At 45.6% G+C, this 27,767-nt stretch overlaps 1 protein-coding gene across 1 annotated transcript in view; it reads right to left on the bottom strand.

Annotated features, from left to right (window-relative positions):
- Positions 1-27,767, bottom strand: part of LOC126259973 (facilitated trehalose transporter Tret1-like) — a 75,785-nt gene that overhangs the window by 2,159 nt on the left and 45,859 nt on the right. Inside the window, exon 4 of the mRNA XM_049957099.1 lies at positions 22,479-22,916. Coding sequence (XP_049813056.1) covers positions 22,479-22,916 — 438 coding nt within the window. The remainder of the gene's footprint in view (positions 1-22,478; positions 22,917-27,767) is intronic.

The raw sequence follows: 27,767 nt of genomic DNA, 5'->3' as shown, positions 1-27,767 counted from the left end.
TGGTTTGGTCTAGCTGTCGCAGTGTCCGCATGTAGCACTTGCTGCTATTGTTATTCTGCATTCGCCTCCGCACGCAGACCAACTGTAGTACACCGTGTTACCAGACGTCTGTGATAGTGTAGTGTTGTAGGAACTGTGACCATGGTGTATTCGAACTCTGAAAAGGCGGAGATGATACTCATCTATGGCGAGTGTCGACGAAATGCAGCTGAAGCGTGCAGGGTGTATGCAGAACGCTACCCGGACAGAGAGCATCCAACGTGCCGCACATTGCAAAACATCTACCGCCAACTGTATGCAACAGGTATGGTCGTAGCACGCAAACGGGTCCGTAACAGACCCGTCACAGGAGAAGCGGGTGCAGTTGGTGTGTTAGCTGCTGTTGCCATGAACTCACACTTGAGTACACGGGACATTGCGAGAGCCGGTGGACTGAGTCAAAGTAGTGTCATGCGCATACTGCATCGTCACCGCTTTTACCCGTTTCATGTGTCGCTACATAAGCAATTACATGGTGATGACTTTAATCAACGAGTGCAATTCTGTCAATGGGCATTAACAGAGAATGCGTTGCAGTTCTACCTGTTTACCGATGAAGCGGGTTTCACAAACCACGGGGCAGTGAATCTACGGAACATGCATTACTGGTCCGTGGACAATCCTCGCTGGCTCAGACAGGCAGAGCGACAGCGACCGTGGACTGTAAATGTATGGTGCGGAATCATTGGCGACTACCTCATTGGTCCTCATTTCATTGCAGGGGCGAAAATAGCTGCAACATACATCACGTTTCTACAGAATGATCTGCCAACGTTGCTCGAAAATGTCCCACCGGATACGCGTAGACGTATGTGGTATCAGCATGATGGTGCAACTGCACATTCCGCAATTAACACCAGGCTGACCCTTGACAGGATGTTCGACGGGCGTTTCAAAGGACGTGGAGGACGCATAAATTGGCCAGCCCGTTCTCCTGATCTTACACCTCTGGACTTCTTTCTGTGGGGTACGTTAAAGGAGAATGTGTACCGTGATGTGCCTACAACCACAGAGGATATGAAACAACGTATTGTGACAGCCTGCGGCGACATTACACCAGATGTACTGCGGCGTGTACGACATTCATTACGCCAGAGATTGCAATTGTGTGCAGCAAATGATGGCCACCACATTGAACATCTATTGGCCTGACATGTCGGGACACACTGTATTCCACTCCGTAACTGAAAACGGAAACCACGTGTGTACGTGTACCTCACCCCTCATGGTAATGTATATGTACGTCAGTGAAAAAGACCAATAAAAGGGTGTTAGCATATGGACGTAATGTGCTGTTCCAGTCTCTTCTGTACCTAAGGTCCATCACCGTTCCCTTTGGATCCCTACGTAAATCGGTGCTCTCCGATACACACGTTCGAACAGCGGAGGAGTGGTACTCAAGCGTCAACTTAAGGATACAATATCTCCGGATGTAATTAACATTTTACAATGCAACAAACGGCACTGATTACGTATTCGTTTATATGTTCAGATGTGCTAACAAAACTAATGGGGTTCCATTTAAAGAAAACGTAGGTTTGTGTTAAAAAACATTCTTCCGTGCATTTTTTATGGTTTGTATTAACCAATTACATCAGCCCCTCTCCTCACGTTCGGTCTATGGAGTCGATTCGTCAGTATTTGATGTGGTTTACGAAATATATCCAGCGGTAATGTTAGGTGACTCACCCTGTATATCTTATAAACTCACATGGGAAGTATTTTATTTTATTTTTGAAATATATACACCATATGAAAATGTTAAAATTTTTACGTGCGTTACTTCAAGATCTAATAAAGTCGATAATTTTTTATATAGAAGGCTGTGGATTGCTGTGTTATAAAGATTAAATTACGTGTTTATATTGGTCATGTCCAGAAGAGGATGGGCACCATGTTGAGGGAGTTGAAACAAAGTTTGAGAGACAAGAAACTTTCTGGTGGTAAAACCATAAGGGGCAGGCTGACAGACAAAATGATTGATGAACTACAGCAGTGTTATGGGATGGCCATTAGAAATAATACGGAGGATTTGTTGGAAATGAAGCAGGCAGTATGGGCTACCTTCTTCCACAGACTGTCATCTGATGGAAAACCAGTACACCACCTTTGCCCTCCTGGACCTGATTCATGGTGCAATAACTGCAATGCCCAGTACTCAAACAGTTTATACAGTCATAAACATTCCATTCCCAGCAGCAGTCATGAATACCGCAAAACCTATTTACAGAGACCTGGCAAATCCTGAATTACTGAAGAAGTGTCTACATGTTCAGACTCAAAATCCCAATGAGTCGTTCAATAATCTTATATGGACTCGCTTACCAAAAAGTATTTTTGTTGGAATGAAGACACTAAAGTGGGGGTTCAGTGATGCTGTTATTACTTTTAATGATCGCAACATTGGTAGTGTGAAAGTGCAAAGCATATGGGAATTAATCCTGGAGCAAACTGCATTAGAGAACTTGAACGGATGGACAAGGTCCGCACTGATAAAGCACAGTATGCTGCACAGTTGGCCACTAAGGAGTCCAGAAAGAAGAAAAGAAGAAAAAACTTGGAAAATATCAACAGGATGATATATAGTATGGTGGAGGGTGCTTCTGAGTGACTAAAAATAAAAAATTAAGCGTATATTAAGTGAGTTACAGTCTTTTGAAACTTTAGAAACCGTTCCTGAAAATTTAAATTTTCTGTTGCATTTTTCCCTAAATCTCAGAAATAATTTTCAGGGAGTAGTAACATATATATCTTGAGTCTACTAAACTAAAAGAAGAACATAATGTTATGTATAATGAAAATTATTTAGGATAACGTACAAAAAAAGCATGCAAAATTTTAACCATGTAATTAATAAAATTGTATTTCCGATAGCAGTGGCTGAAATGCAATTATTGTAGTTCAGTAGACGCAAAACATACAGTTTAATGTCCTGTAAAAGTTTCATGTCAATGGCTACAGGGGTTCCTAAAATACAGGAAAGCCAAGTCACAAAAGTTAACATTGTCGAGATAGGGCGTTCCAACTCCCCTTAACCCTTTCGGATCTGAATTTTTCTTTATGCTCTAACGCTATTAGATGAATTTTTGCAATTATTTAAGAAGCAAAATTTCTATAAATATATGTACCGGTTTTCAATATATACTGAGTACACTTGAATTCTTTTTATGGACTGAAATAATTAATTTTGAAATATTCATTGTTGTGATACATACTCTTATAATTCAATATTCACCTTGCAAAATATCAATAATAATATTAAATTACACGGTGGAGTATAACTAACCAACAACTTCAGTGACTTCTGGCGGTCCCAAGCTGCTGTGCACTGCTACATTCACTTGTTGATATTTTTTCAGTGGTGCCCAACAATGAGAGTATTTGTGCATGATATAAAGATTAAACATTCATAGATGTGTACACGAGACATTCATTGAGAACAATGTTACTGTTTCAGCTAATACACTTTAAAAATTAATGTACACAGTTGTAGACAGTGGGTCAAAAGGGTTAAGAGTTATGGACACTTGTTAATCTTCGATTCTGTGAGACACGTCTCTTCTCCTGAAATTCCTTTGCTTTCCATGTTTGGAGAAGCGGTAGTATGGACCAAAACAAGAAAAAATTGTTTAGAAGACTTGGGTTCTAAAGTATTAAGAGATATGAGCACTTGTTCGTCTTCGCTACTCTGAAAGAAATCTTTTCTTCTGAACAAGTGTCCATAGCTCTTAAGATATACATTTTGAAGCCCATGTTTATTGGACATTCCTGTCTTTTTTTGGTCCATAGCACTTGCACCCAAAATATGGAAAGCAAAAAGCTTTTAGTAGAAGAGATGTGTATCATAATATCAAAGATGAACGAGTGCTCGCAATTCTTAACGTATGCAAAACGAGTGCTCGCAATTCTTAACGTATGCATTTTAGAACGCATATTTACTAGATTTTTTTTTTTCGTTCTTCTATCACCTCAGAAAGTTTGTCGGCGGAGTTCTGTTTCACCTTGTATGCAGCGTATCTTTCATAAAGCCGTCAGGCGCCTTCTCACTGGTGTTTCAGCAGATATCTGCAATTTCGTTTTTGCATTGTGTTCTTGGACTCAACCCAAAAAATAATGCTTTTCGCGCCTTTCACGCGACTCCCAGTGTCGACGCAATCCATTGGTTTGTTTCCCATAGCAAACAAAATGATTTTTGAAGAGGAATCTTACGTGTCCATTCGATAGAGCGCTCCCAGGTTACTCTAGAGCGATATTCGTTTTACCAATATTTATTAACAGTAAAAGTAAAACATGACGAACAAACAGCAATACACTAGTGACTCAGTAGCACTGCATGCATGGCGGTACCAGACAGCGTGTGCAGAGCAGTGCCGTCACTGCTGGATCACTGGTTATTCAAATGGTTCAAATGTCTCTGAGCACTATGGGACTTAACATCTATGGTCATCAGTCCCCTAGAACTTAGAACTACTTAAACCTAACTAACCTAAGGACATCACACAACACCCAGTCATCAAGAGGCAGAGAAAATCCCTGAACCCGCCGGGAATCGAACCCGGGAACCCGGGCGTGGGAAGCGAGAACGCTACCGCACGACCACGAGCTGCGGAACACTGGTTATTCTTCGCCCTTTAATGTACCTGTTAATACATATTGAAAGAACGAATATCGCACTAGACTGATTTGGGAACGCTCTATCGAATGGGTACGTAAAAGTCCGTTTTAAAAATCATTTTGTTTCTATCTGGAAACAAATCGACGCTTTTCGTTGACCCTGGGCGTCGAATGAAAGACACGATGACCACTATTCGTTTGGGCTGAGACCAGCAACACAATGCACAAATCAAATTTCAAATATCTGGTGAAACACCAGAGAAAATGCACGTAACGACTCATAGGAGAGTCACTCTGTATATACATCTACATCTACATCTACATCTACATGATTACTCTGCAATTCACATTTAAGTGCTTGGCAGAGGGTTCATCGAACCACAATCATACTATCTCTCTACCATTCCACTCGCGAACAGCGCGCGGGAAAAACGAACACCTAAACCTTTCTGTTCGAGCTCTGATTTCTCTTATTTTATTTTGATGATCATTCCTACCTATGTAGGTTGGGCTCAACAAAATATTTTCGCAATCGGAAGAGAAAGTTGGTGACTGAAATTTCGTAAATAGATCTCGCCGCGACGAAAAACGTCTTTGTTTTAATGACTTCCATCCCAACTCGCGTATCATATCTGCCACACTCTCTCCCCTATTACGTGATAATACAAAACGAGCTGCCCTTTTTTGCACACTTTCGATGTCCTCCGTCAATCCCACCTGGTAAGGATCCCACACCGCGCAGCAATATTCTAACAGAGGACGAACGAGTGTAGTGTAAGCTGTCTCTTTAGCGGACTTGTTGCATCTTCTAAGTGTCCTGCCAATGGAACACAATCTTTGGCTCGCCTTCCCCACAATATTATCTGTGTGGTCTTTCCAACTGAAGTTGTACGTAATTTTAACATCCAGGTACTTAGTTGAATTGACAGCCTTGAGAATTGTACTATTTATCGAGTAATAGAATTCCAACGGATTTCTTTTGGAACTCATGTGGATCACTTCACACTTTTCGTTATTTAGCGTCAACTGCCACCTGCCACACCATACAGCAATCTTTTCTAAATCGCTTTGCAACTGATACTGGTCTTCGGATGACCTTACTAGACGGTAAATTACAGCATCATCTGCGAACAACCTATGAGAACAGCTCAGATTGTCACCCAGGTAATTTATATAGATCAGGAACATCAGAGGTCCCAGGACGCTTCCTTGGTGAACACCTGATATCACTTCAATTTTACTCGATGATTTGCCGTCTATTACTAAGAACTGCGATCTTCCTGACAGGAAATCACGAATCCAGTCGCGCAACTGAGACGATACCCCATAGGCCCGCAGCTTGATTAGAAGTCGCTTGTGAGGAACGGTGTCAAAAGCTTTCCGGAAATCTAGAAATACGGAATCAACTTGACATCCCCTGTCGATAGCGGCCATTACTTCGCGCGAATAAAGAGCTAGCTGCGTTGCACAAGAACGATGTTTTCTGAAACCATGCTGATTACGTATCAATAGATCGTTCCCTTCGAGGTGATTCATAATGTTTGAATACAATGTATGCTCCAAAACCCTACTGCAAACCGACGTCAATGATATAGGTCTGTAGTTCGATGGATTACTCCTACTACCCTCCTTAAACACTGGTGCGACCTGCGCAATTTTCCAGTTTGCAGGTACAGATCTATCGGTGAGCGAGCGGTTGTATATGATTGCTAAGTAGGGAGCTATTGTATCAGCGTAATCTGAAAGGAACCTAATCGGTATACAATCTGGACCTGAAGACTTGCCCGTATCAAGCGATTTGAGTTGCTTCGCAACCCCTAAGGTATCTACTTCTAAGAAACACATGCCAGCAGCTATTCGTGTTTCAAATTCTGGAATATTCCATTCTTCTTCCCTGGTGAAGGAATTTCGGAAAACAGCGTTCAATAACTCCGCTTTAGCGGTACAGTCGTCGGTAACAGTACCATCGGCACAGCGCAGCGAAGGTATTGACTGCGTCTTGCCACTTGTGTACTTTACATACGACCAGAATTTCTTCGGATTTTCTACCAAATTTCGAGACAATGTTCCGTTGTGGAACCTATTAAAGGCATCTCGCATTGAAGTCCGTGTCACATTTCGCGCGTTTGTAAATTTTAGCCAATCTTCGGGATTTCGCGTTCTTCTGAACTTCGCATGCTTTTTCCGTTGCCTCTGCAACAGCGTTCGGACCTGTTTTGTGTACCATGGGGGATCAGTTCCATCTCTTACCAATTTATGAGGTATGAATCTCTCAATTGCTGTTGCTACTATATCTTGGAATTTGAGACACATCTCGTCTACATTTGCATAATCAGTTCGGAAGGAATGGAGATTGTCTCTTAGGAAGGCTTCTAGTGACACTTTATCCGCTTTTTTAAATAAAATTATTTTGCGTTTGTTTCTGGTGGATTTGGAAGAAACGGTATTGAGCCTAGCTACAACGACCTTGTGATCACTAATCCCTGTATCAGTCATGATGCTCTCTATTAGCTCTGGATTGTTTGTGGCTAAGAGGTCAAGTGTGTTTTCGCAACCATTTACAATTCGCGTGGGTTCGTGGACTAACTGCTCGAAATAATTTTCGGAGAAAGCATTTAGGACAATCTCGGAAGATGTTTTCCGCCTACCACCGGTTTTGAACAAGTATTTTTGCCAACATATCGAGGGAAGGTCGAAGTCCCCACCAACTATAATCGTATGAGTCGGGTATTCATTTGTTACGAGACTCAAATTTTCTCTGAACTGTTCAGCAACTATATCATCGGAGTCTGGGGGTCGTTAGAAGGAGCCAATTATTAACTTAGTTCGGCTGTTAAGTATAACCTCCACCCAAACCAATTCGCACAGAGTATCTACTTCGACTTCACTACAAGATAAACCACTACTGACAGACACAAACACTCCACACCAATTCTGCCTAATCTATCTTTCCTGAACACCGTCTGAAACTTCGTAAAAATTTCTGCAGAACTTATTTCAAGCTTTAGCCAGCTTTCTGTACCTATAACGATTTCGGCTTCTGTGCTTTCTATTAGCGCTTGAAGCTCAGGGACGTTCCCAGCACAACTACAACAATTTACAACTACAATTCCGACTGTTCCTTGATCCAAGCACGTCCTGTGTTTGCCATGCACCCTTTGAGATTGCAGCCCACCCCATACTTTCCCGAGGCCTTCTAACCTAAAAAATCGCCCAGTCCACGCCACACAGCCTCCGCTACCCGTGTAGCAGCAAATTATACAGGTGTAAATCCAGATATTTTCGTTGGTGACTGAGAAAAGTGTACTGAACAATATTACATCAGTATTTAATTCATTATAGCTATTAGGAGTAGCATGTTTCTAGGTCGGTTAGTATATCCAAGTACACACGGCAGGAGCAAGCCATTAATGCGTATTTTACCCTGGGCAGCAGGTCAGGTGTGAAAGTATGGATACGTGGAAGCAAGTCGGTTAGTCTGTACTGACAGGCGTAATCCACTTAGTGGTGCAGTTAAGACCATGCAGAAAACATCAGGCAGTAAATTACATTACATCTTTGTGCTAAGACAGTGAGACACAGCTGAGAAACAACCAACACACTAATGTGAGTACACGTTGAGGTATCACATACGACAATATCTGAAAATATCTGCACTTATACCTATTACACCCTATGTATACACACTTGTAATGCGAGGGTGAGTCAAATGAAAACCTTAAATATTATTTATTTTGCAGAAGTGATACAAAGCTGTATCACTTTTCAACATAATCTCCCCCAGGCTCAATGTAAGTCCTCCACCGCTTACAAAGTGCATAAATTCCTTTAGAAAAAAAATTTTGGCCGTCCACGCAACCACTCATGCACCACGTCGCGTACCTCTTCATCATAACGGAACTTCTTTCCTCCTATTGCGTCTTTGAGTGGTCCAAACATATGGAAATCACTTGCGGCAAGGTCTGGTGAGTATGGTGGATGAGGAAGACACTCAAAATGCAGGTCTGTGATTGTTGCAACTGTTGTATGCGCAGTGTGGGGCCTTGCATTGTCATGTTGCAAAAGGACACCTGATAGCAATCCAAGTCGCTTTGATTTGATTGCAGGCCGCAGATGATTTTTTAGGAGATCTGTGTATGATGCACTGGTGACAGTGGTCCCTCTAGGCATGTAATGCTCCAAAATGACGCCTTTTTCGTCCCAAAAGAGAGTCAGCATAACCTTCCCAGCTGATGGTTCTGCTCGAAACATCTTCGGTTTTGGTGATGAGGAATGGCGCCATTCCTTGCTCGTTCTCTTCCTTTCCGGTTGGTGGAAGTGAACCCAGGTTTCGTCCCCAGTAACGATTCTTGCAAGGAAGCCATCACCTTCTCGTTCAGAGCGCCGAATAAGTTTTTCACAAGCATCAACACGTCGTTCTCTCATTTCAGAAGTCAGCTGCTATGGGACCCATCTTGCAGACACTTTGTGAAACTGGAGCAATCTGGTGTGCTGACCCACGACTAATCTGAAAACATGCTGCAATGTCATTCAGTGTCACTCGGTGGTTTTCCGTCATTATGGCCTCAACTGCTGCAATGTTCTGTGCAGTCACCACTCGTTGTGCCTGACCTGGACGAGGAGCATCTTCCACAGAAGTCACACCATTTGCGAAATTCCTACTCCATTCGTAGACTTGCTTCTGTGATAAACATGCATCACCGTATTGAACCTTCATTCGTCGATGAATTTCAATAGGTTTCACACCTTCACTACGCAAAAAACCGAATAACAGAACGCTGTTCTTCCCTGGTGCAAGTCGCAATTGGGGCGGCCATCTTTATACTGATACTGCGACGGTATGTGTGCATCTGCACTATGCTGCCACCTACAGGCCATCTGCACGCTGTTTGCAGCACGCTTGCCAACTTACAGGATAACGGCGCGAAATTTCCATTTGTTATTACAAATTTAAGGTTTTCATTTGACTCACCCTGGTATATGGATAGAGCTGAGCGTGTCGTCATTGGCTCGCAATCAAAGAGTTCTCAGTCACAGGTTCGATCCCATGGATAAAATTCATCTGCAGTTGCTATCGAAGATTCTATTATAAGAAGTCACCCTCGTTCTGCCAGTGAAATTGTCAAAGAGGACGGAGGAATGGACAGAGCTTCAGGAGATCCTGCTACTCTTAGGATGGGAAGATGCTAAAAACAGTCCGAAGAATCAGCAATAATTAACGACAAGGGGTTGCAGAAGGCAATGGAACCCACTGAATTAATTCACTCATTGTGTACCCAGAGGGTATATATCCTGTAATTGACTAGGTGTCAGATGGTCTTTCCACTAGCCAGCGACTACGGATAAGTCCCCCATTCGGATGTCAGAAACGGGGCTGCTAAGAAGGAGGTGACCAATGAAAGGCTAACATACTACGACTCGTGACGTGCAGTCCGGAAATCTGATGTGGTGGGCAAGCTGGAAAATCTGAAGAGAAAAATGCAAAGGCTCATATATTGGCAGTCAGAGAGTGAAATGGAAGATAAAGATATCGAGTCAGGCGAATATAGAGTAATATCATCAGCATGTGAATACGGTGTAACGGGAGTAGAATTCATTATAAATAGTAAGTTATGGCAAAGAGTGACTAACCGTGAACGATTCTGTGATAAGATTCTCATCAAAATCGACAGAAAACCAACGGTAACAACAGTAGTTTAAGGATACGTGCTGTCAGAAACACAACATGAAGATGTAGAGAAATTGTATGAAGATTGCGGAAAGGTTAAAGCACCAGACAGGCAGTTCTGACATTGTGCTTGAAAACAGGGGCGGGAATTAACAAAAATCAAGAAGCCTTATATGATTTTCCGATCTAGAAAAAGAGTTCGACCACGTGAAATGGTATAAGAGGCTCGAAATTTTCAGAAAAACCTGAGTAAACTGTATGGAATGACGAGTGATGTACAATATGTACAAGAAACAACTGGAAATAATAAAAATGGAAGAATAAGAACACAGTGCTTGGATTATGAATGGTGTGGAGTAAGGATGCAGTCCTTCGTCCCTACTGTTCAATCTATAGATCGAAGGTGCAATGACTGAAATAAAAGAAAGGCTCAAGAGCAGGACCAAAGTCGTGGTGAAAGAGTATCGATGACGTATCGGCGACAGGATTCGCAGTAGCTCTGTCACCCTCAGGGTCTTGGAATGAACAATTAAATGACTACAGAATTATAAGGGGTGTTCAGAAAGAAATCAGCCAAAGTCTGGAATTCGCAAACCGGTGACAAGAGGGTAATATTGTGGCGTGTGTAACGAGGTGTGGTTCCGACCAGAGTGTGGAAGTTCACAGCCCGTCGTTAGAGGGCACGCGTGCAATTACGTAACTATACAGAGCTAGCAGCAGCGTGTATCAATCGTCCACCGCTGCCAGTCGCATTGCAAAAGTGACATGGAGGCGTCAAAAGGAGAACAAGGAGGTGTTGCTCGTTTTCTGACAGCGGAAGGAGTAGGAGGAACTGACATTCATCGACGAAAGTCACAAGTGTACGGCGAACCCTCCATGACCCTTGCAAGGGTCAAGGCGCGGCACAAGCGCTTCAGGGAAGCGCCGGTGATGCACGGTCTGGAGCACCACACTGCGTTACCGATGACATCGTTCAGCTGGTGGATGCACTCATTATCCAAGATAGCCAAGTGACAGTGAAAGACAAAGTCCCCTTTAAAAAGGCTCTGGGGGGCAAACGATTCACCTCGGACGATGACGTCCAGCTGAAAGTGCGGAGCTGGTTAACATCGCAGCCCCGGGAACTTTATGAGACAGCCATTTACCGCCTTGTGTCACAGTGGGGCAAGTGTCTCAACAGCCAGGGTCAATACTTGTAACGTAATGGTTTCTGTAATTACTCCTTCGGCTCGTTTCTTTTTGGACACCCCTTATAGACTGAGAGGAAGACGAAGGAAGACGAAAGTAACGAGGAGTAGCAGAAATGATATTAGTGATATGCTCCACATCAGTAGTGAGGATCGTAAAGTAGACGGAGTAAAGGAATTCTGCAACCTTGAAAGCAAAACTGTACATGACGGGCAAAGCAGGAATGGCGTAGGAAGTAGACTGATACAGGTAAAGGAGGCTTTTCTGGCCAAGAGACGTGTACTAGTGTTAAACACAGGCCCTCCTACGAGGAAGAAATTTCGGATGATGCACATTTGGATCACAGCATCGTGTGGTAGAGAATTCTGGAGCAGCGCGGGGTAGCCGCGCGGTCTAGGGGCGCCTTGCTACGGTCGCGCGGCTCCCCCCATCGGAAGTTCTTCCCCGGGCATGGGCGTGTCTCCTTAGCGTAAGTTACTGTAAGTTAGATTAGTGTGTAAGTCTAGGGACCGATGACCTATGCAGTTTGGTCCCATAGGAACTTACCACAAATTTCCAAATTCTGGACTGGAAAAGAAGTGAATAGAAGCGTTTGAGGTATAGTTCAGCAGAAGGATATTGAAAATTAGGTGGACTGGAAAGATAAAGAATGAGGAGGTTATCCAAAGAAACGGGGAAAAAAGGAGCATGAGGAAAACACTGACAAGAAGAAGGAACAGGATGACAGGACATCAGGGAATAACTTCAATGGTAACAGAGGGAGCTGCAGACGGAACAAACTGTAGAGGAAGACAGAGATAGGAATACATCCAACAAATTATTGAGGAAGGAGGGTGTAAGTGCTACACAGGCACAGGAAAGGAATTCGTGGTGGGCCGCACCAAACCAATCAGAAGCCTTATAACAAAAATAAACTGTATGAGCAGGAAATCGGTCTTCCACAGATGTAAGCAAGCACCGCCAAGCGGAATTCCAAGAAACTGACCAGACAAAATATGTTACGGCTGACTCACACGCACAGAGTGACGTATTAAAACATTTAAGGATGTTGAGTTCCACTCGATCACGCTTTAATGTATTCACTTGTAGCCACGCGGGATTAGCCGAGTGGTCTGGGGCGCTGAAGTCACGGACTGTGCGGCTGGTTCCGGCGGAGGTTCGATTCCTCCCTCGGGCATGGGTGTGTGTGTTTGTGGTGTCACCGCCAGACACCACACTTGCTAGGTGGTAGCCTTTAAATCGGCCGCGGTCCGGTAGTATACGTCAGTGATTGCAGACCGAGCGCCGCCACACGGCAGGTCTAGAGACTTCCTAGCACTCGCCCCAGTTGTACAACCGACTTTGCTAGCGATGGTTCAGTGACAAATACGCTCTCATTTGCCGAGACGATAGTTTAGCATAGCCTTCAGCTAGCAAGGCGCCATTATCAGTTACTATTGATATTGATTCATGTACCGTCAAGACCGACGTTCTTCATTAACGGACTAAAGTTAAGTATTCCACCAGCTACGTCCGTTTTTCTAAATTCTAATTTCCTTGTCCTGTTCCAGACCTCACGCCAGCCTGCGTGAGCTAAAACGCGTGCCTTTCGGCCTCCTCCAATAACACGGTGTTGGCTCTCCTGCCAACCAAAACATTGGCGACGAGGCCAATCCGCGTTCTAATCGATATTGCCCTGATTTACTTGTGTAAATCTCCACAATCTCCAGATGTACTGTCCGAATTTTATCGCTTACAGAATCAGCAGACGCAGGCCTTATGGATGCCCTTGGACAGCTCGTCCAGGGTCAACGAGCAATGCAAAACGATGCGGCAGCCGCCGCTCCACCGCTAATGCAGCCACAACAAGCTGTTGCACCAACTTTTCGAGCTTTTTATGCTGCACTGGAAAGCTGGACAGAGTGGTCACGCCAATTTGGATTCCATCTCGCCGCCTACAGAATTCTAGGTAACGAGCGGCAGCCTTTTTTGTTGTCCTCAGTAGGGGTGAAAACGTACCGTGTGATAGTCATGTTATTTCCCCAACGCGACGTAGCAACTCTGTCCTACGACGAAATTTTGTCTGCATTAGATGCATATTTCAAAGAATCAGTCAATGTAGTTGCCAAACGGTATACCTTCTTTCGTACAAAACGTATGGCAGGTCAGACTAATCGGGAGTGGGTTGCAACCTTGCAAGGCCTTACTAGGGATTGTGCTTTTGAGTGTCAATGTGGACTCCCTTATTCAGATACTATGGTCAGTGATGCAATTGCACAGAACGCTTCTGATGTTCGTATAAAGGAACAGATTTTGAAACTAGTCAATCCCTCCCTTCAACAAGTGATGGACATATTGGATCGGCAGGACACACTTGACTTTGCTCAGGAATCATTTGAAACTTCACCAGCCGTGTGTCAGGTTAACCGGCCTGCCGGGCGAGCTGCACGGAGCAGTAAACAGCTCATGCGCCAGGCCACGCCGCTGCCGCCAGGCTCTCAGCCACGTGTGCCGCGCAGGCAAGCAAATGCAGTGTTAAAATCATGCCCGCGGTGTGCTACTAGACATTCCCATGAGAATTGCCCGTCACGCCAGGCTATTTGCTTTTTATGTAATAAAAAAGGACATGCTAAGAGTGTTTGCCAGAAAAAGCTCAGATCGGACACTCACAACCATTCCCGGCCCTTTGCTTCGCGCCGAATTCGAGCCAAGGACACTTAGGCTCGTGAAACTTCGCCCATGGAAATTCATGTAGTTCATTCCACTCCGCCCAGTGCCACTCTCTCTAAAAGTGACTGTGTTTGTCCCACAAATAGTGTGCATCGACATCGCCGGAAATCCCGTCAAGTCACAAGTGATTATGTACCAGTGTCAGTTCACGTTGCACGAGACAGTCGCTCTTGTCGTCAGCAGGACGATAAACTTTTTGTAGACTTGGACATTAACAGCAAGTGATACCATTCCAGCTCGATACTGGAGCTGCAGTTTCACTGATCAATCAAGACATGTACAAACAGCTGGGCACACCTCTGTTGCTTGCCGCAAATGTTAACTAGTTATTCAGGTCAAAAGATCCCTGTGTTAGGACAGTGCAGCCTTCTTGCAATATACAAAGAACAAACAAAACTTGTGTCATTTTACTCCTTCGTTCTTCTTCTGCAGTGAACTTGTTTGTTTTCGATTTATTTCAGTTGTTTAAGTTGTCTATAGTAAATCAGGTCCTATCAGTGAACCAGACTGTGCCTTCAGACAGTGTTTCTCATCTATGTGAAGAATTTGCAGACATTTTTGCACCGGGCCTTGGTTGCGCTAAGAACTATAAAGCACATTTGGAACTGAAAGCAAACGCGCAACGGAAATTTTTCAGAGCGCGCAATGTTCCCCACGCATTGCGTGATGAGGTCGCAAAAACATTACACGATTTGGAATCACAAGGTGTAATTGAACGTGTGCAGGCTTCTCACTGGGCATCACCCTTAGTAATTTTGCCAAAACCTTCCGGAAAATTGAGACTTTGTGTGGACTTCAAGGCAACAGTGAATCCACAACTCGTGATTGCAACTTTTCCTTTACCCCGCCCGGAAGATCTTTTTGACAAACTGTGCCCGGGTAAATATTTTTCGAAGTTGGACCTAGTAGATGCGTACTTGCAAATACCGGTGGACGAAGAATCCCAGAGCGTTTTGGTGGTTAACACCCATCTTGATTTGTATCGATTCAAACGACTGCCATTCGGGTGTGCATCCGCCCCTGCATTGTTTCAGCAATATCTACAAACTGTTTGTGCGTCGGTCCCTACTCCAGCAAACTATCAAAAAATGGTTCAAATGGCTCTGAGCACTATGGGACTCAACTGCTGAGGTCATTAGTCTCCTAGAACTTAGAACTAGTTAAACCTAACTAACCTAAGGACATCACAAACATCCATGCCCGAGGCAGGATTCGAACCTGCGACCGTAGCGGTCTTGCGGTTCCAGACTGCAGCACCTTTAACCGCATGGCCACTTCGGCTGGCAGCAAACTATCTGGACGATATTGTGATCTCCGGAAAGACGGAAGAAGAACATTTAGCCAATCTCAGAACATTATTTCAGGTCTTGCGACAAAATAGTCTTCGCTTGCGGAAGGACAAATGTGTGTTTTTTGCTCGTGACTTGCCCTACCTGGGACATGTACTCAATGCCAGAGGCATACATCCCAGTCCCGAGCACCTCCGTGCCATACAAGACTTGCCTTCGCCGCAGAATTTGAAGCAGCTACAGAGTGTGCTGGGAAAAATCAACTATTATCATAAATATGTGCCGCATGCCTCTTCCATTTCAGCTCCGCTTCATCGCTTACGCCTTAAAGGTGTCCCGTTCGTCTGGAAGACGGAATGCGAACGCGCCTTTCGCCAGTTGAAATCGGCGTTGCTTTCCCATACTTGCCTTACGCCATTCGATCCACAGAAGCCCCTTTTGTTGAGGTGGATGCATCGGATTTCGGGATCGGTGCTGTGCTTGCGCACAAAGATGGATCGCACGATCGCCCTATTGCCTTTGCGTCCAAATTGCTCTCGTCTGTGCGAAGAAATTATTCACAGATCGAGAAAGAAGCATTGGCTCTCGTATTTGGTGTTACAAAGTTTCATGATTTCTTGTATGGTCGTCACTTTACCATCATCACAGACCACAAACCTTTGCATCGCTTTTTCATCCGAACAAGCCTGTACCTCCACGTACAGCGCAGAAATTCATTTGCTGGACTATTTTCCTCTCGCAGTACCGCTACGATATCTTGTATCGGTCCACTGCTCAGCACGGAAACGCCGATGCATTGTCCCGTTTGCCTGTTGCTGAGGATAGAGCATTCGATTCCTCCGAACTTGCTTGCATGTTCATTGATGCGGAAACCGATGACGTGGTCGAATCGTTACCGAGTGACTTTCGTCGTGTAGCTACAGCCACAGCTGCTGACCCTGTCCTTGCTACCGTTCTGCGTTTTGTTGCTACGCAATGGCCCTTGTCAAAGTCACTGATCGGGGATCCGTTGGTTCGCCGATTTTTTGCTCACAAGGAGAGACTTTTTGTTCGACGTAGTGTTTTGCTGTTTTGCTGATAATGATCAGTCCAGGGTCGTGGTCCCACGTTCGTTACAGTCCTCTGTCTTACAGCTTCTCCACCAAGGTATAGTGAGAACGAAACAACTTGCTCGTCAGCACTGTACTTGGTTCGGAATCGATGCCGCGATTACGAATATGTGCTCTTCTTGCATGGTGTGTGCCGAACAACAATCAGCCCCACCGCGGAAATTCTTTGCATGGCCAAAAGCCACTTCCCCTTGGCAACGCTTACACATCGATTCTGCTGGTCCATTCTGGAATGCTCGATGGTTCGTTGTGGCAGATTCATTCAGTAATTTTCCTTTTGTTGTCAGGATGTCTTCCATGACGTCATCTGCCACCATCCAAGCGTTATCTGCTATCTTTTGCATTGAAGGTTTTCCACAGATTATTGTTTAGCGACAATGGCCCACAATTTATGTCCGCAGAATTTTAGTCATCCTGCAAGGCCAATGTATTCAACATCCGACGTCCGCGCCGTTTTCGCCACAGTCAAACAGTGCCGCTGAACGATTGGTCAGGACTTTCAAGTCACAGATGTTGAAGGTAAAAGAGTCGCATTCTCTGGAGGACGCGTTATTGCTCTTTTTGTCCTCGTATCGCTCTTAGCCCCGAGATGGTCGCTCGCCGGCTGAGTTGCTCCACGGTCGTCCTCATCGAACCTTGATGTCTTTGCTACATCCGCCGCATCAGGTTTCTGTGCAGCGGCAGACACCTGCTTTTGCTCCAGGCGACGTGGTCTACTATCGCCACTATCGAGGTTCACGGCGTTGGCTCGAAGGGCGCATTCTTCGCTGCCTCGGACGCGCTATGTATCTGGTTTTGGGGGCCTCTGGTGAGGTGCGCCGGCATCTCAACCAGCTGCGCCTCTGTCGTCGCATGGGATCTGCCGCTCGCCGTCTGCTTTCAGCGATGGTGCCGTCCGGTCAGCGCCCTGGGGACCCATCTACTGGCTCGCCTCAGCCCCAGGTGTTACCGACGCTGCCTTCCATTTTGCCCCATGGCGACGCGCCACCGCCGCCGCGGCCTGTTCTCCCGCCGGCGACGCCCGCAATGGACGCGTCGCTGCAACTGCCGGGCGCCTCCCTGGGTCACGCGCGGTCGATCGCTTCCCGGGACCAGTTGTCCTCCGACATGGAACTCTTGCCCCCTCCGGACCATAATACGTCTTCGCCCGTCGGGTGCCCCGGCCCGACGGAGGTCGACCCTTCGGCCCCTACTGTCTCTCTACGGGCGCATACACCGCATGTTGGCGTGCACCCTGGAGCAGGTTTTCAGGCGTTTCCTAGCTCCCCGCGGTCCGAATGGCAGGGTGCGGGTGGCACAGCCTCGCCTGTTGTTAGGCTCCCCAGCTCGTCGCATACGTCAACATGGGGTTCTCCCCACGGCGGGCGAAAGCCTTATGCCACCACCGTACGCCGATTTGCGGGGGAGGAATGTGGTGTCACCGCCAGACACCACACTTGCTAGGTGGTAGCCTTTAAATCGGCCGCGGTCCGGTAGTATACGTCAGTGATTGCAGACCGAGCGCCGCCACACGGCAGGTCTAGAGACTTCCTAGCACTCGCCCCAGTTGTACAACCGACTTTGTTAGCGATGGTTCAGTGACAAATACGCTCTCATTTGCCGAGACGATAGTTTAGCATAGCCTTCAGCTACGTCATTTGCTACGACCTAGCAAGGCGCCATTATCAGTTACTATTGATATTGATTCATGTACCGTCAAGACCGACGTTCTTCATTAACGGATTAAAGTTAAGTATTCCACCAGCTACTTCCGTTTTTCTAAATTCTAATTTCCTTGTCCTGTTCCAGACCTCACGCCAGCCTGCGTGAGCTAAAACGCGTGCCTTTCGGCCTCCTCTAGTAACACGGTGTTGGCTCTCCTGCCAACCAAAACAGTGTTTGTCCTCAGTATAAATTAAGGTTAAGTAGTGTGTAAGCTTAGGGACAGATGACCTTAGCAGTTAAGTCCCGCAAGATTTTACACACACTTTTATTCATTTGTAACTTCAAGTCAGCAACATTGTGCGACATGCAGAGATTGACAAACTGGTGCCTACAAAATTCGTCACGCCGGCGACTGGTGACCCTGGGAAGGAATTCCATTTCTGAAGTACACCGAATGTGAACCGCTCCAATGACACGTTGGTGACGAAAACCAGGAGGAAAATTGAAATGTTGTACTGTATCGGTCTTCAGTCCAAAGATGGTTTTGATGCAGCTTTCCACACAAGCTTTTCCTGCGCATCATACATAAATTTGGATCTTTCTCTCCGTCACCAGTTTGTATCCCAATGGAGTTCCTTTCATTATCAGATTAACTGTTCCATGATGCCTCAGGATGTGTCCTATCAATACATCCCTTATTTAGTCAAATTCTGCCACAAAGATCTTTTGTCCAGTTTCAACTCCTCACGGCCTTTGTCCCATAACTGCAGTGTGCGTTCTCCACAAATTATAGACAGCGTTTCACTCACTGCATTTTATTTCTGATAACTTAAGAAGTTCAAACAGTGTATCGCAGTGAACACTGACTACAGGTTTGTCGTAACTTTACAAATGCTATAAATACAGGTTTCCCTTCCTTTGGCCCACGGGTGGGCAAACGGCGGCCAGCGGGCCGGATCAGACCTACGATTGGTTTCAAACCGGCTTGCGGTAAACGTTCATAGGAGAGAGGCAGAGAGAGACCATTGTCTTCCACCTGGAACATTTTCGGATATTTCCATATTTACATTAATAAATAATTCTTGTCCATTACGGACGTATTAGAACACGGCAACTGCTGAAACTGAAAGTAAGTTATAATGAATTAGTGCAAGCAGTTGCTTTTATAGGCGTTTATTATTCAGTGATGTTTCAAGATGCCTGGCATCCTATCTTAAGATGCTGGCATTTATTTAGGCGACATAGACCTTGTTCCTGTGGTCACGGCGTTGGAGAATTTTGTGACGGAATTTTTTAAGACGGCTGTTGCAAAACATTGTAAATAAAGGTTCAATGTTCACGACACGTAACTAAATGTAAACATCCGAAGATGGTGTTAACTACAGTTAATGTATTCTCAAAAACGGGTGTTTTGAGGCATAATTTGTTGGCGTCTCGTGTTCGGAAATGAGTGCCTTTCATATCAGCGCGTTACCCCGTAAACTTTAGTGTCACCTGATCTATACTTTTGACTGCATGCGCTAGGAGTGCTGCTGTTGCGTCACGTGATGAGGCGGGCCGCGACGTCAAGCTAGGATGTGAAGTAGAGCCGTGGGTCACCAAAGACTGCTCATGCCTGCTATAACCTATCTTTTAAGATACTACTGCTTAGCAACTATGACGGGCAGTCAAATGAAAACTGAACAATGCCACAACGAAACCATGGAATGGTTCCGTTTAAGAATAATCACTCCCATTGGGAGTCAGTTCCAGTTTTGTTGAATGCAGTCGGCCGCTGACGAATCCAGAACCAGGCACATGCTTTTACTTCTTCGTCCGACTGAAAGCGATGTCCACGCATGTCTTTCTTCAGGTCGCCAAATGTGTGAACATCACACGGTGAAAGCCCTGGGCTGTATGGGGGACGTTGCAGTGCTTCTCAACCAATTCGCTGAAGCGTAGCCTTCGTCTTATTCGCAGTAGGAGTGCGGGCATTATCGTGTAACAGGATGAATCCGTTCGACAGCATTCCGACAGTCCGAGCGCAAAAGGTGAAGCCAACAGTGGAAACAACCCGCATCTCTCCCGACAAAGAAAAGTAAAGCGGTTCATACAGGTTCTGGCAAGGTCATTGTGACCTCCTCCGACTGCGATGGCGCTCTGCTTATCAAGTTCCTCTGGCATTGAACAACAATCAGTGCGCAACGCTACGAAGACACTTCACAGAAACTGCGACGCGCTATAAGTTAAAACACCCAAGAATGCTGTCGGCCGGAGTCATCGCGTTGCACGATAACGCCTGCCCCCCACACTGCCAATCGGACGAAGGCTGTGCTTCAGCGATTTGGTTGGGAAACACCGCAACGTCCTCCGTACAGTCCGGACCTTTTATAGTGTGATCTTCACGTCTTTGGTGACCTGAAGAAAGACACGCGTAGATGTCGGTCTCAGTCAGAAGAGGAAGCGCAAGAGTGTGCGCGGTTATGGATCAATCAGCGGCCGGCCGGTCGGTGTGGCCGAGCGCTTCTAGGCGCTTCAGTCTGGAACTGCGCGACCGCTACGGTCGCAGGTTCGAATCCTGCCTCGGGCATGGATGTGTGTGATGTCCTTAGGTTAGTTAGGTTTAAGTAGTTCTAAGTTCTAGGGGACTGATGACCTCAGATGTTAAGTCCCATAGTGCTCAGAGCCATTTGAACCATTTTGAACCATCAGCGGCCGACCGCTTTGTGCGAAACATAAATTGGTCGTCTCGTCTGCCAGTGGGATTCAAGTCTTAACATGTGTGGTGTTTACTTTTGAACGGAACCATTCCATGGTCCCGTTGTGGTGGGTTTCGGTTTTCATTTGATTGCCCCTTATACATACCTTCGGAACCCAAACCGATCTTACTTCTGGTCGGCGTCTGCCACGTCTTCCATCCTGGTTAATTGCAAGTTAAAATATAAGTTTTACACTAAAGTAAGAGATATTATCTACCGTTTATTACGAGATAAGTAGAGTTTTCTTTTGAAGTTTTGAAGATTACCGAACTGACTCGGTGGTTTTGAGATTGTATGAGCTGGATTCTGATAGTCATCATCCAGCCTAATTTATGATTGCAGTTGTTTTCTTAAAACCAATTTATCTGATTTACAGAATCGTTCCTTGCAAAAATCCACGATGAGTTTCCATAGATGATGATCGTAACGATGATTATGATCATGAATATTTTGGGGCCAAAGAAATGGAAAGGAAGCTCCATGGGAGAGAGAGAGGAAGGAAATAATGACTATATATAAGAAGATGGTACCATCTTATATATATATATATATATATATATATATATATAAGGCTCACCGGCCATTTGACCATCTTCTTCTGTGCGGATGCACAAACAGTGCCCGAACTCTTACGGGAATCGGAGGTTAAGTCACGAGTAATCAGTATGATGGGCAGGGGCACTATGAATATAGTGCGGGACAATAAGTTGCGAATGTGGGTCTCACGGGAGGCGTGCCACAGATAAGTCCCTGCAGTCGCGCTATCCTCAGTGGCTCAGATGGACCCATACGATCATCTCTCTCACGTCACACGAAAAGCCGGCATGGTAGCTCAGCGTGTTCGGTCAGAGAGCTTCTTAGCATCTGTAATACAAAAACCGAGTGTAAGGATCAAGAAACGGATGTCCTGTGACGTCCGCAACGACCAAACACAAGAAAAAGAAATATGGATAGAGCGTCTGCCATGTAAGCAGGAGTTCCCGGGTTCGAGTCAAGATCGAGGCACACATTTTCACCTGTCCCCGTTGACTTATATCAACGCCTGTATGCAGCTAAGGGTATTCATTTCATTGTAATTTCAAATAATATCTTACAGTGGCATAAGGCACTGCGGAAATGCAGCGGCGAGAGTTTGTGTGCCGGACCGGTACTCGAACCCGACGGCTCTGCTTCTCCAGAATAGTTGCCTCGACCGCCTCGGCCATCCGGATACGCCATCCGTCAAATCGAAATTCCCAACTTCCCGCTCGCACCCTCTAGTCGCAGATTTCTGATTCCTGTAGGAGTTAGGACATTGGTTGAGCATCCGCACTGAAACTTTTTCGTCAAACAGCCGTCGTAATCATAAAATTATAGATGTGAGTCCGAAAGAAGAGACATCACTCATGTTATTATACCGTTAGGATGACGATGACGATAATGATGATGAAGAGGAAAACAAAGACGACAAAGCTAGCGTGGTTCAAAAAGAAAGACTCACGTAATAGACTATGAGGGCGGTGAGCGGCAACCAGCCGAGAGTGGACACGTCCGTGTCGGTGGCGTTCTGGAGGTAGAAGTAGGCGCCCACGACGGCCATGGAGGCGGCGCAGCCGGCGAAGGAGGCGACGAGCAGCGGCCGGCGTCCCAGGCGGTCGACGACGAGCGAGGCGGCCAGGTTGACGACGATCTGCACGACGGCCAGCAGCATCACCGACACGTTGGGGTCGAGCCCGGCGTCGACGCTGTCGAAGATGGACGTGGCGTACGACGAGACGCTGACCATGCCGCTGGCGATCTGGAAGAAGAACAGCCCGCCGGCGACGAGCAGCCCGCGCAGGTGGCGCGCGCGCCTCAGTAGTTCGCGCAGCTCCGCCAGGGGGTTCCGGCGCTGACGCAGCTGCTCCGATACGGCGCGCTCCATTGACTCCAGCTCCTCCTGCACCGCGCAGACAACGGTTACTGCCCTCTCCCCCACTCTATCCCGCGTCGCTGCAAATCATACACTGACAAGCCAAATCATTACGACCACTGCCCACAGCGACGTTGGATGCCGCCTGGTTGCGCTGCGGGCTTGTGACTCAGCAACAAAAGTATGTAAGCGGAGCAGACACAGAAGGGGGAACACCACTGGGATAAGCGACTTCGACAAAGGGCAGATTAATATTACTCAGTGAATCTACATCTGCATGGATACTCTGCAAATCACATTTGAGTGCCTGGCAGAGGGTTCATCGGACCACCTTCACAATTCTCTATTATTCCAATCTCGTATAGCGCGCGGAAAGAACGAACACCTATATCTTTTCCTACGAGCTCTTATTTCCCTTATCGTGGTGATCGTTCCTCCCTATGTAGGTCGGTGTCAACAAAATACTTTCGCATTCGGAGGAGAAAGTTGGTGATTGGAATTTCGTGAGAAGATTCCGTCGCAACGAAAAACGCCTGTCTTTTAATGATTTCCAGCCCAAATCCTGTATAATTTCTGTGACACTATCTCCCATATTTCGCGATAATACAAAATGTGGTACCTTTCTTTGAAGTTTTTCGATGTACTCCGTCAGTCCTACCTCGTAAGGATCCCACACCGCGCAGCAGTATTCTAAAAGAGGACGGACAAGCGTAGTGAAGGCAGTCTCCTTAGTAGGTCTGTTACATTTTCTAAGTGTCCTGCCAATAAAACGCAGCCTATGGTTAGCCTTCCCCACAACATTTTCTATGTGTACTTTCCAATTTAAATTGTTTGTAAGTGTAATACCTAGGTATTTAATTGAATTTACGGCTTTCAGATTTGACTGATTTATCGTGTAACCGAAGTTGAACGAGTTCCTTTTCGCACTCATGTGGATGAGCTCACACTTTTCGTTATTTAGGGTCAACTGTCACTTTTCGCACCTATCAGATATTTTTTCTAAATCGTTTTGCAGTTTGTTTTGATCTTCTGATGACTTTATTAGTCGATAAACGACAGCGTCATCTGCGAACAACCGAAGGCGGCTGCTCAGATTGTTTCCCAAATCGTTTATATAGATAAGGAACCGTATCTCGAAAACGGAGAAGCTGGTCGAATGCTCACATGCTACTCTCGTGAGCATCTACGGAAAGAGGTAGAAAGACACCGATGCGCTAAATGGTTGGATGTCCACTACTTTTCACAGAACGTGGGATTTGGAGGCTTGTCTGCTCTGTAAAGTAGGATGGACGATGATCTGTAGCATCTCTGCCAAAAAAGCACAATGCTGGTGCACGCACAAGTGCTTGTGAGCACACCATTCATTGTACAAACTGAACATGGAGCTCCCCAGCAGACCAGTCCTAAGTGTTCACATGTTGACTCGACGGCATTATCAATGCAGTAGGCACGAGACTGTCGTCGATGGGCTTTTCGGGTGAATCACATTTTTGCTACTCTAGGTCGATGGTGGTCTCCACGAACTCCGTCATCGAAGTGAACGGCGGATCGAAAAGCGCAGAGCGTCACGGACGAAAGCGGGAGCGAGCAGTATTATGCTATTGGAGACATTTTCCTGCGCTTGCGTGGGACCTGTGGTTGTAATCGAAGACACGCTCACAGCTGCGAACCACCTGCATCCCTTCATGCTTGTTGTCTCGGACGGCGGTGTCATCTTGCAGCAGTATAATTGTCCGTGCCTCGGAGACAGTACCGTGTTACGGTGATTTGAGGAGCATAACAGTGAACTCACATTGGTGTCACGGCGACCAAATTCTCCTGATGTAATCCTATGGCACCCACCTGGGTCGCTACCAGGCGCCATCACCGCGTAAGCAAATCAGCGACCCGTTATTCACGCGAATTAAATGACATGTGTGTAGACATCTAAGCCACATACGTCCACAAACCTACCAACAAACTGTCGGATTCCTGATACGCAGAATCAGTGATATATTATCTCATTTCAAAGTCGGGCAAACACGCGATTAAGCTGGTGGTGAAATTGTTCTGGCTTATCAGTTTATTTCCAATATATTCTCTTAAACTTGTGTCATAACTATCTTAGTAGGGAGAAAACAGCCTGTTATCTTGGATGGAGAGTCATCGATAGATGTAGGGGAGACCGTGACACATCGTCCATAGTAGCACAGTGGTCAGTCGGTTTCATTCCGCTGAACTTCCTTTCGGAAACGTCACCGACACAAGAAGTGGTGACAACAACATCTTCGTTTTTCCACAAACGCGTAAATGAAGTTAGTTTTCTCGAGCGAGGAAGTGCACGCATTTTATGCTTTCTTCTTACAAGTATAAGTCCGCAGATCGTGGCCTTGCGGTAGCGTTCTCGCTTCCCGCGCACGGGGTCCCGGGTTCGATTCCCGGCGAAGTCAGGGATTTTCCCTGCCTTGTGTCGTCATCATCATTCATCCCTATTACGGTCGGAAGAAGGCAATGGCAAACCAGCTCCACCAGGACCTTGCCTAGTACGGCGGTGCGTGTCTGTCGCATCGTCCCGTATGCTCCTCGGAGTATGGGATATCATCCATCTTATAAGTAAACCTATCCAAGGGATGCAAACGAAGCCTTGAATATGTTGTAGTGTGCGCAAAATAGGTGATTATTTTTACGTTCCCATACAGCCGTTAATGCAGTGAAACACCCCCTTGAAAAGAAACTGAGTGTAATATTTATGAATACTAAAACCGTCTAAACCCAAGATAAAATAAACATTTCTTTATTTAAAGCTACAGGTTTCGACTGACTTTCCTGTCATCTTCAGGTCTTAATTTTTTTTAAAGTGAAACGTGTCCATTTTAAGTTGGACTTCGCGCCAAGTTGTCATGTGGCTAAAATCAGCGTATTGTAAATGGTTTGTCATAACTAATATTTAAAAATGTAAAGCACCGTATTGAAATGGCCATGTCCATATATACACCGCTCACATGACGTGAGGTAAAACTTAAAATGAACACGTTAGGAACAGAAAGATGATAGCAAAGTCTGTAGAAACCAGTTATTTTAAATAGAGAAATGTTTATGCGGTTTGACTTTACAACTTCCTTAGCAAGGAAAACAGACCGCTCCTACTGTCTTCTCAAAATAAGAAAATTCAGCAAAAAAATCTTCCATATGTCGTCAACAATGCGTCTACAACCCGTACTTCTACATTCATTATGTATACTCCCGTACAGGTGAGACATTGTACTTGAAAGTCGCTTGCCCGATGTCGGCCGATAAGTACGAAATTGCAGTGCCTGTGTCATTCTGAATTTCGAAACAAAGTTACTTTGGACATGCATGTATGTCCAAAGGAACAGGTACTGTGGTGACTTCAGACCTTATAAAATATATTAATTGTATTCGCAATTGCGAATATGGACAACCATCAGCTGTAGAATGGAATGACAACAATGAAAATTTGTTCCGGACCAGGACTCTAACCCACATATCCCGTTTATAGCGAGCGATCGCCTTAACATATGGCTGTCCGTGAACGACACAGGGCCGACCCAAAGTTTCATATGTCGTCAACTTGTGCTCATGTATGTACATGCATGCATTTCTGGAGGAACATTGCGCTGTAATGCGGAGTAACACAGGCACTACAATAGCGCATTTATCCGCCGACACCGTGCAAGCAACTTTCTACTAAAACGTCTCACCTCTACGGGAATGTATACTGTATAGTGGATGTACGAGTACAGGTCGTGGACGCATGGTTGACGACATATGCAAATTTCAGTTTGACCGTTCGAGCACCGATCCGGCACAAATTTTCACTGTCGGCATTCCCTTCTACAGCTGATGGTTGTCCGTATTCGCAACTGCGAATACATTTAATGTATGTCATAACGGCTGGGGTCGCCACAGTGCCTGCACGCGTGCATGTCCAAAGGAACCTTGCGTTGTAATTCAGAATAACACAAGGAGTGAAATATCGTAAAGAGAGACACGTCGGCCCACCGGGCCAACCTACCCCCTGTATTTTTATAAATAAGCACACTTATTAATTTTATGCAGGTCCAGTGTAATCAAAGTATGGATCTCATCCTCCAAGGCATTGACAAAACTGCTGTATCAAACACAATTACGCCCAGAGATATATTGGCTGGATCCAAAGCGACAAGCATGTCACCGTTAAGCAGTAACATTTTCACCGCTAGTGACTTCCTGAGTTCATACTTAACATCCAGACCTGAAGATTGTGGAATAAATGCTCAACCTCGCCGTTCAAGTGCTCAAGTAAGCAGTGGTAGGCTTATGCTATCAGTAACAACACCTGTTAAGTTAAACGTTGCGTCACTTGACTATCATTGATTCCTTACGCCTGAAGAAAAATAGCATAAAAAACACCAGCAAACAAATGGAACATAAGTTCAGCAATATTGACGGACAATCAAGTGAAAGCCGCGTTGCAAAGCAAACAACAAACCTACATAGAGAGAAAGGCAAAGACTTTGAAGAGACATGTAGATTTTCAGCATAAAAATCCTATTTTCTTAAAAAAAAAGTTGCTGTGTTCGAGCTAAATCACATTATAAAACTCCTCAAATAAAGCGCAGAAAGCCGGCCGCGGTGGCCGAGCTGTTCTAGGCGCTTCAGTCCGGAACCGCGCTGCTGCTACGGTCGCAGGTTCGAATCCTGCCTCGGGCATGGATGTGTGTGATGTCCTTAGGTTAATTAGGTTTAGGTAGTTCCAAGTTCTAGGGAACTGATTACCTCAGATGTTAAGTCCCATAGTGCTGAGAGCCATTTGAACCATTTTTTAAATTTAGCCTTAAGGGTGAAAGTCGTCTGCTGTTAGAATTTGGTCGCCGAGACAGCAACATGAGTTCACTG

Source organism: Schistocerca nitens, chromosome 5 (assembly GCF_023898315.1).
Source record: "Schistocerca nitens isolate TAMUIC-IGC-003100 chromosome 5, iqSchNite1.1, whole genome shotgun sequence".
Classification (NCBI taxonomy): domain Eukaryota; kingdom Metazoa; phylum Arthropoda; class Insecta; order Orthoptera; family Acrididae; genus Schistocerca; species Schistocerca nitens.
The sequence above is the reverse complement of the archived record's forward strand: the minus strand, read 5'-3'. Positions and strand labels throughout refer to the sequence as shown.